Source organism: Buceros rhinoceros, unplaced genomic scaffold (assembly GCF_000710305.1).
Source record: "Buceros rhinoceros silvestris isolate BGI_N320 unplaced genomic scaffold, ASM71030v1 scaffold30318, whole genome shotgun sequence".
Classification (NCBI taxonomy): Eukaryota; Metazoa; Chordata; class Aves; order Bucerotiformes; family Bucerotidae; genus Buceros; species Buceros rhinoceros.
Genome location: NW_010427984.1, coordinates 23433 through 33800, shown reverse-complemented (window position 1 = coordinate 33800; position 10368 = coordinate 23433). Strand labels below are relative to the sequence as shown.

The following is a 10368-nucleotide window of genomic DNA, read 5'->3' as shown; positions in this document are numbered from 1 at the left end:
AATGCCCCTGTGCACCCCTGCTAGCATTACATGTAAGCGTGCCTTACCACCGTTAACTGGCAGTAAAGCTGCATCTCGTGCTTTCAAAGCACTGTGCGTCCAGCTTCTCCCCTCCTGTCTTGCAGAGATGCTGAGGTAGACTCTCATGAGTACCTTCAGACTTGCAAACGAGCACAAAATAATGATCAGGCAGAAAGCCGTCAATCATTATAATGCAGAAATTCTGCAGATGCTATAAAGAAAACTTCTCCTTTATCCTTTCTTATAGCAATTAAAAGAAGAGAAAAAGAAATTTCTCTTCACATTAGTGTATTTCCATATTCATGTGAATACAAAGGTTATAGGACTTGATTCTGTGCGTGGAGCAGCAGGTACAGCCACACAAGAGGTTGGAAACAAGGGGCTTTGCATCTCCTGTCTCTCCTGGTTTCTGGGTTGCTCTGGATGGCGTAAGTATCAATTCGACATGCTCCTGAGGGGCTCTGCCAGCTCTAGGGGCTATTTTGGCTGCCAGGTGCATTACTATGCTACCCTAGGGCAGAGTGTTTTGTCTTCTGCCTCTTATGCCTATTACAGAGCTGCAAGGAAAGAATGGAACTCATTGTATAAAGCTGTGGCATCCTATTTGAAAAGCTAATGCAGTATGAACGTAGGGAATCTAGCAGTCTCATGAGATCCTCGCATTCAAGCAAACAAAAGAAACAAAATGTCTCTTCACTTTCTGTCCTTGTCTTCCTACCAGTAGTGATTGCACGTTGATTTAAATAGAGGAAGTGTTGTGTTTTGGTTTTTGAATTAAGACTCATTAACTCCAGGAGCTAAGCCACCACTGGAACTAGTGCATGCTGAAGTTCAATTATCTACACGTATTCAGGTTCCCCACACCTGGTATTCTGTGCTTATGCCTTGCTTCTCCTGAATGTTTAGAGCTTATGGGGCATCTATTAACTGTTAGTTCACTTTCCTGTACCAGCTGACCAAGCCTACTGGTTTGCAGTATTTCACTGGTCCAGGAAGAGTTTACAGTAAACAATATTTGTGTCCAAAATCATCATCATCATGGCTTGGCTTCGCGAGCAAAGATCTGGGAAGGGCTTTCCCCACACTCACTGCAAGCGATGAGTGCACCCTTCGGGGCTGCACGGTGGATTTTTTAGGTGAGGCGCAGCGTGCACGGAACTGGCTCCACCCTTTACCCCCTGAGGTTCATCTGCCAGGGCCTGGCGAGCCTGGATGGTGACAGCGAAGTCCTTGGGTGTAGGTTTGGTTAGAGTGTCCTTCTCTGAGATGGTGGATGCCTTACAGGGCTAAATGAGCTCCATCTGCCCGGGTTTGGAGTCAGAGCTGTCCTTCTCCTAGGATGGTGCCCGAAGGCTAGTGAGCCCATCCTGCCCGTGGACACACTGTGTCTGACCCTTCAGCTGAGACCTGTCTGGCCTGGGAGACCCCACCGGAGGCACATGCCACCACCAGCACAGCTCTCAACCTCACAAGGGCACGCAAGCTCCTTCCCCATGGCAAGGGGGTGCCCGTGAGAGAGTCGGTGCTCTACCTCCGGACATCACAGACCCGGGCACGGGGCGGCCAGGGCCTGCCAAGAATGGGAGTCCTGGAGGTCTGTGTCCAAAATAGAAAACATTTATTAACCCGAGTAAGCACTGGGTTTGAATGTGTAACCGAGGAGCGTAATAATACGTTAAGCAGCGCTGGTTTTACTGTTTTAGGCACAGTGTTGTTTACCATGCATTAGTCACGTATTTCGTGTACTTCAGTACTTCAAGACAGTTAATATGGTTCGTTCTTTTTCATTTAGCTTTAAAGCATCTAGCGTATTTGAACTAGGCAGTGATTCACAATTAAGTGTTCCTGTTTACTATTCAGTTTATATCCTGGCCTTTAGTTATGCTATTAACATTCCCAGGGAAGGCTGAACAACTTCTGTATATATAAACTGAAAATTAAATGACTACCTGTGCCAAGTAAAACTGCCATTTCTGCAAACTTGTCGTAGCAGAAGCTGAGGTTTACATTGCAGGCCTATGGCTGTTGCTTATTCAGGTGATCTGTGACCTGTTTCCTACTGATCCTTTAAAGCAGATCAGGTTGTCAACTACTCACACTGGTGGAATCTAAAAGCTGCAGACATAGTCACTACAGAAAGGGGAATGCCCTGTTCTCACTGTCCATGTTGGGAGTTTCCTGGACAGAAGAGTCCTGGATGAGAGTCCTTGCAGATACGTAGGTTTAGTGACTCCTTATCGCCAGTTTATTGGAGAATTCCTTCCGTATGACTTCCTGCATACAGGCTACGCACCTCTTGTTGGGAGTGTGCCCCTGGGAATGCTAGTTACTTGCGTGTTAAAAAAACACAGTGCAGTGGGTTCTTTAGGAACTTGTATCTAATGTCAGCATCAGACCTTTGGATCTTGTCGCACCATTGTTGATGAGCCTGAACAGCCCCCTCTCTGTCTCATGGTCTCTTTTGTGTGTACAAATACCTGTATACAGTTGATCAAATTAACTCTCAATTGCACCTTGAACACCAAGTAAGTTTCATTTTTACAGTCATATGGCAGTTTGGGTTTTCCAGCTCCTGTTTCCTTTTGTGATGTTTCTTGGGAATGTTGTTGGTATTTGGGTTTTTTTTTTTAAGCCTTTAAATTTAGACAGCAAAACTGGGTGCATTCTGATAGCCGCGTTACCAGTGTTGTGCAGAAGCAAGATTGTTTTATTTCTGCTTTGAAGCCCCTTTCTTACTGTGTATGAGGAGTTCGAGCAGCCCTTTCCACTAGTTTTGCTTAAGCCATCATGGTAAAATGTTACTTAACTGATTCTAGACAATCTGCTACCATTATATAGGACAGTACTGAGAGGTGCTTTTTTAGACTTATTATCTGAAACATCCTTTCCCTGTTCTGTATCATCTTGAAACTGACTTTCTTGCTTCCTACTCCTTCTGCAGAACCAGTCTGCCAGTTGGTCTTGTAAGACTTGTCTCCAGTACCAGGCAGTTGGTGCACAAGGCTGATGTTAGAAATAGTGCAAGTTGGCAATTGCACCTGACCACATCCCTGTGCTCACGGCCATCTGTGTCCAGGTAGGGCCTGGGCTGGAGGAAAACGGGAAGCTTAGCAGACAGGCTGCAGCACTGCGGCTTCTGGGTGAGCTCAGACTGCTTCTGCCAGGATTTGGCAGTCGGGCCTTGAATGCGGTTTCAGAGTCTCTCAAGCTGTCCCCAGTGCCGGGTGTCAACTGTTAAGTCTGATCAGAACAGTGGTTTGGTTTGGCTTTACGTTGATAGGAATTTGTTGGTAGAGTAATTTCATTGTTTTGCCTAGGACGTGCATTAGGCTGTTTTGTTGTTCAGTTGGGGTTTCTCAGGGAAATTCAAAGCAAATGGACCCTGAAGCAGCAGCTCCACACACTGGATACTGCTGTGCCGTTAGATTCCTTAAGGCCGTTGCTCTAGCTAAGGCCTATTCTGCCCTTTCAGATACTTGGTCCTTAGGAACCACAATTACCATTACCTGCCTTTTCAAACAAGAAAGACTTGGGGAATATACCTGGTTTTCTTCTATTCTTTAGCAGTACATTTTGCTTGTATGGTCATGATAATAAACCCTTGACTGCAAGGAACTGCAATGAATTCCTTTTACATACCTGCTGGAGGCACCTAAGGAATTACATATATTGAAGGGAAAACTTAACTCAACAAACAAATGCCCAAATCCCATCAGTTGTTTCTTTGGACTGTGTTCTAATATAGGGTGCTCAAATAGCAGTGCAAGCTCCTGAGCAAAAGAAAAGCATACCTGCAGGAACCGTGTGGTTCCTGAAATTTTTCAAGTGGGACTTCAGTGAAAACCCGGAGGCGTATTTTCAGCCCTCTGCGAAGCTTGCACTTCCCTTAGTGTGTGAAGAGATCTGAAGAAACTGAAAAATCTGTCAGCATTGAGTTGCTGCATTGTAAATAAATTTGGAAAAAACACTGACAGAATCTCTCATGTACATTTTGCAGTTCTAGTGACCTAAGATGTTCCATGTGGTTGAAATACAAAAATGAACTGTGCTTTTTGAAATGGCTGAGAATTCCAGATCCTTTCAGTCAGAGAGGATGGTTGTAACTACAATATATAACTAGAAAGACATCATCGATTCATGGATAAAATAAAAGAATATTAAAGGATCAGAGTGTCCTTTAAGGAAGTATCAAATTTAATCCAAACCCAGGTTCTGTGATTGGCACTTATAATATATTTCAACTTGTTTAAATTTTTCTCATTTAAATAGGAAACTGTTAATTGAGAGCTATTTTATTTATAGCTCTAATTATTGAATAATTGCTCCAAAACCAAAATCTGAGGAATCTGAAACATTTTGACTTCTTTAGGCACTAATTCACTTGTAACTTAAATATTTTAGAAGGCTTTAGTAATTGTTATCACCAACATAGATACTTTGCTAATTAAGTTTACGTGCATTGATGATGAGCTTCAATAACCTTTTGATTTCAGGTTGATACTCATATCCATGCTGCTGCTTGCATGAACCAGAAACACTTACTGAGGTTTATTAAGCACACGTATCAAACAGAGCCCGACAGGATTGTTGCAGAGAAAAAAGGCAGGAAGATGACTTTAAAGCAAGTCTTTGAAAGCCTTCACATGGACCCTTATGATCTCACTGTAGACTCGCTAGATGTCCATGCAGTAAGTCTATTAAAATGACAAAATAAATGAGAAGATGCTAAGTTTTTAAAGTGTAAAATTCTGGTTTCTACAGTTTTTGTATGATAACTTTTTACATCAGAATCTGAACTCATGCATTACTGCATGTTTGAAGTAAGTCAGTCCAGGCTTTTTCTTTTCTGTGTCTTTTATTGTTAGGCAATTTACTTTATAAACTATTGTGTTTATAAAGTTATGGTTATTTGGGATTTTTCCTCCTCAAGGGTCGTCAAACGTTTCATCGCTTTGACAAATTCAATTCCAAGTACAATCCAGTTGGTGCCAGTGAGCTGAGGGACTTGTATTTGAAAACTGAGAACTACATTGGTGGTGAATATTTTGCTCGTATGGTCAAGGTAAGTAGTGTCAAGCTTCTCCAGGTGTAGAGAAATGACGGTTTGTAAAAGATCTGTGATGATGTCATACTTGTATCTAGAGCTAATGCTATGGTTAAGTGATTCCAGGTATTAGGCTTGCTCTAGCAATTCTTCAGAGAAAGACCTCGCTAAGTCAGCCCCTGCTGCTGCCTGTATAACTTTATGAGTTAGAAAAACTTATAACCACATCAAGCAGAGTTGTGTGCCGTTTCAAACTAACGGAGAGCAGCCAAGGGTCAGGTCACCAGCTTTGTACTTTATTTGCTAGTGGGAGCTGCCAGGGAAGGAGGAGATACGGAAGAACCTCTAAATCTGCACATGCATGCACAGGCTTCAAATTAATTTCTTACAACAAAAGAATCAGCGCTTCTTAAATGTACAGAAGTACTTGTCTAAAATTAATAGCCTTAAAATTACTTACTACCATGGGTTCTGGGTCAGATTCTCCATTGGTCTGGATATTTTACGTAGTCATTTACTATAGTTTAATTAGCGTAATTCTGATTTACCAATTTTAAACGTATGTCTTACAGAGGTGTTTGTAATAACTGCACAAGAATATTGTCTCTAAATCTAGGTGTTAGTTATACTCAAATGATATCTGAGGTATCTTGCTAGTAGAATATTTAGATGCCTAAAATAAAATAAAGGATTAAGAGACAAGAGATTCCCTTTATCTTTAAAGGGTAACAATATAGTTATGTCTGGTCTGAGGAAAATACAGTGATAAATATACTACTAGCTGTAAATTATATTCAGTGTCCACATTAAAGCAAATATATTTATTACTTAATAGGAAGTAGCCCGTGAACTAGAAGAAAGTAAGTACCAGTATACAGAACCTCGCCTATCCATTTACGGACGGTCTCCAGATGAATGGCTGAACTTGGCTAAATGGTTCATTAAGCATAAAGTTTATTCCCCTAATATGCGCTGGATAATCCAGGTTCCCAGAATCTAGTAAGTAATCAGGAACTCTGGGTAATGTTTATAGCTTGAAATCATACCAGTGATTTGAATGTTTTAATTTCTGGTATTTTTGTAGATGGTTTCTAAGCTGTCCTGTAGTCCTGTTTATTAGCAACAGTCTGGGAAATGTGTTCTTGACCATTGTTGCAGTTTTCCTGACAGCCTGGGGATGGAAGACAGGAGATGGGGTTTGAATCTACTCTTTATGAAGCTATTTGAGGCTACTGTTAGTTCTTTGTAAGTCTGAAGATACTAAGACCAAAAATAACAGCTGGGCAAAATTAAGCTGCATTCAAAGGCAATTTAAATTACAATGTAGTAATGAAAATAAATCAACTCTTGAGGAGTAGAAAATGCTCTGTAAAAGTGTTATCATCAAACTTCCCCAAGATCAGTGAATAAATGTCAGTGAACATGGATAGGCAATCCAGACTGCTGGTTTGCAAGCTTCAACCAAGTTCTGGTTTTGTTAGTTTTTACGTATCCTTTGTGACTTTATAAAACTGTTCTTTGTTTCTAGTCCTATATATTGTAATACAGTCTCCCATGACAATTTTGTCAGCCTTCATGGCTAAGCTTCGTGTTTTGAAATTGCGTAGTTAGTATACGAGGAGAGAAAGAGCATGTATCTCCCAGAGTGAGTTTCTTGTTAGGGAGAAAATTTCTCTCCTTTGATTTATGTAGCAATTTCTTATGTACATAGTGGAGTCAACACTTGCACTAAGTGATGCACTTAATGACACACTGAAGTACTGTCCCTCTTTTCCTGAGAGGCTTCACTAAAGCAGAATATTCTACTTTCATTTGGAGTAGTTACAACTTTGGAAAACAGAATCTTTCACGAGAGGTAATTCCTTATGCCCCCTATTAGTACTTGGATTGCATCCAACCCTGCGTACTGCCTCTGCTTTTGGAGCACCCGGGAGCTTCTGCAGAGCCTGGATGGAGCAGAGTGCCAGACAGTGCAGGAAACAGCACAGAGACAATGCTTGTCCTGACCTAAACTTTGAATTTCTGAATCCTGGTAGAACTGAAGCTGTAGAATATACACAAATAACAGAAAATACCAAAGTGAAGGAAGAATATAAGCTGATTAAAGAATGGTCACAACTATGTATATTTTTTCCCTTTCAGTGACATATTTAGATCAAAAAATATTCTGCCTAGTTTTGGAAAGATGCTGGAGAACATATTTGTACCTCTGTTTGAAGCAACAATCAATCCCAAAGACCACAGAGAACTGCACCTGTTCCTCAAATATGTAAGTATGGGGTTTTTTTCTGTCTCACGTGAAATGGATCCTCTCCTACTCATAATTTTGGTTTGTCTACAGCTGTTTCCAGACACTAAAAAAAGCTTCCTCCTCCATAGATAACTTGCATTGTTTTAAAGCTGTCGCATACTATTTATTAATAGCCTGGGTAAAGTTGTGTTGTAAAATAGTTGCTGTTTATTTCCTCTGAAATGGCTCAACGGCTATATATTTGTCCTCTCAGTAATTCTTTCTGTAAAGAACGTCCAAAAAACATTTGCCTGCTTTTGTGCAGAGGGCACATCGTAGTCTGGGATGTGTACTTGGAGCTTGCCTCTGTGCCTGGCCTCCAGAAGGGAGCCAAGCAGCACTGTGTGGGTCCTGGGGGGGCTTGGGAGAGAGGTGGGGATGTAGCTGCTGGGACGTGATTAAAAGAGACATTTCTGAGTATGCCCCAAATCAGAATTCTGAGGCTTCTTGGGAGCCTCTGGCCTTCAGCTGCTTTTCAAATGCCCAAACAGATGAGTTTAAAGGATTATAATCTGTATCCGAGGGACTCCTACAGGCCTGTGTCCAACACAGAAGTTTGAAGGCTTTTGTGCACGTGGGCCTCGCATTTGTCTCGTAAGAAAAAAACGGGTGAGACTTACTTAGAGAAAACCTGTTATTCCTGGTGTCTGCATGGTGTAGGAGGGCAGAGCAGCAGGACTTGGCATGAAGAGGGAAACGAAGAAAGAGGACTAGATGCTTTGTACAAGCGAGGGTAAGCAACGTTGCTGAAGTCTGCTTCTTAAAGAACACTGATTCCTGTCGCTTCTCCCACCAGGTGACTGGCTTTGACAGTGTCGATGATGAATCCAAACATAGCGGCCATATGTTCTCTGACAAGAGCCTTAACCCTGACCTCTGGACCAGTGAGAAGAATCCCCCATATAGCTATTATCTGTATTATATGTATGTGAACATCATGTTGCTGAACAACCTGAGGAAGTAAGTAGCCATTTTTCTCTTTTACAAGCTTCCGGAAAGAAAAATCAATAATCTTGGTTTCAGTCCAAATCAGTGTCTAGATAATACATCTTTTGAAGCAAAAGTTATCTTCAATTATTGTAAAGAATCCAAGAGTACATGAGTTTTTTTGAAAACATTAACCGAATTCATTTAAATGAATTCAGATTAAATACTCAGAAATGGTAAAAGCATCAGATTACTATCTTGGTTGACATTTGTGTCCATTTTCGTTTTGAGAACTCCTTAAACCTGACCACGTATCCTGACTATACATCTATAACCTGACTGTGTCCTCTATCTAACAAAACAAAAGAAGAAACCCCACAGAATTCACCTCTGCTTGGATTCACGGTGGATTTCCAATACACTGTACCTCTTGGTGGCTTGCTGTCTCCTGGTAACTGGAGATAGACAGTTGTGTTTTAAATGCTGGATTAAGGGCCGCTGCTGTTACCGGCGTCAGACCAAGGACATCCTTACAAACTGCACATCTAGCTAACTCACGGCAGCGTGTTTATCGACTCACTCAGTTTTACCTTTTGAGACTGACGTCTAGGCAAGCAATGCAGGGAGTTACGATACTGAATGTGAGATCGTGACTGTAAAAGCGGATTTTGGCATCAGGCTCATAAAGAAATTTCAATTCTGAAATTCAGCATGAGGTGACGTTCATGGCTTCGCGGCTGACTCATGAGTTAGCTGACTCAAACTGAGACACAGTGAGGCTATCTGTTGATGTGACAGTGTCATCACTTCCGTTGCAAGGGTTTGGTTCTTTCTATTTATAAAATGTTCTTGGATTTTCTTACAGGAGGTGCACAGAATTGCCATGTTTCTTCTTCTCTCTCACTGCTACCTTTCAAGCATTTCTTTCACTACTGTCCTCTGTAATCAAAACTCGTAATAACAACATCCACCTTTAATTACCTTGTACCTGAAACAATCAGGCCTAGCTGTTCGTTTTAGTTCTGTAATGGAAAGGACATGGTACAGCAGACATCTAAGTCATCCCTTTTTCCTGACTTCCTTTACAATCTCTGTAGTCTACATTTTTTTCTTTTCCAAAGACAGAGATTCTGTCAGAACTTAATGCATTTCTTTTTTACCTCAAGAGTATTTCAACTACGGTTTGAAAATCTCCCTAGATAATCACTGAGTATTCTTTACAGTTGGTGAGATAATGATGCAGTTCATCAATGAGTCAGTAAAACCGTTCACCCTGTTAAACATACTGACTATTTGAGGTCCTACAGCCAGTCCAGTTTTACGCTTTGGTAGTATTAGTGCAAAATCGGCAACGATGGGTTACATCCTCACAGCCATTTTCAGGAGAAACATTTCTAAACAGCCACCCTAGGAATGCCTTATACTTTAGCAGTCCTGGTTGAAATTCTTTGTTTTGAACATCTCCAAATACTTACGGGACATTTGTCTGCACTGAATGAGTCCATTATAACCTAAAACCCAGCATAATTTTTAATATAGATGATAAAATAAAATAGTGCTAGAAATTATAGTGTGAAGTCTAGTGTAATAACTAACACTCCTAGATCACCTCTGTGCTACTAAGGGTGTGGTTTTACGCTACGCTTAACCTGGTGAGATGGCAGGTTGTCATCATGCGAGGTAGTGTCAGCTAACTCTTGGCAACGTGCTTCCACCTCCCCCTCATTTTGTATCTTGGGATATGCAGCCACAGGTTGCATCAGTTCACGGAGCTTTCCCTCAGCTGAAATCACTTCAGTGCATGTTCACCCAGTAGCTGAACAATTGCTAAATGAGTTGTAACTGGGGAAGGAAGGAATGAAGACACGAATATGTCAGGTGGTGGAAGGGGCTTGGGTAGAGGGACATGCCCCTTTTGACAGCAGCCTACAGGTAGGCCTGATTAGATGTCACGTCAAACTGTATGAGAAGGTGTAACTTCTTTTTTTCCTGAATTCATGTATTAATGATAATTATGTACTAACTAGATGAAGAACAGTGCATTTTTTATTAGTGGAACTTGCTTTTAATCTCCTCAGGGAAATAG

General features: G+C 41.3%; 1 protein-coding gene across 1 annotated transcript in view; it reads left to right on the top strand.

Annotated features, from left to right (window-relative positions):
- The window catches only part of AMPD3 (adenosine monophosphate deaminase 3), a 26338-nt gene that overhangs the window by 11341 nt on the left and 4629 nt on the right, over positions 1 to 10368 (top strand). Inside the window, exons 6-10 of the mRNA XM_010142129.1 lie at positions 4515 to 4709; positions 4952 to 5083; positions 5901 to 6064; positions 7208 to 7334; positions 8152 to 8316. Of these exons, the coding sequence (XP_010140431.1) occupies positions 4515 to 4709; positions 4952 to 5083; positions 5901 to 6064; positions 7208 to 7334; positions 8152 to 8316 (783 nt within the window). The remainder of the gene's footprint in view (positions 1 to 4514; positions 4710 to 4951; positions 5084 to 5900; positions 6065 to 7207; positions 7335 to 8151; positions 8317 to 10368) is intronic.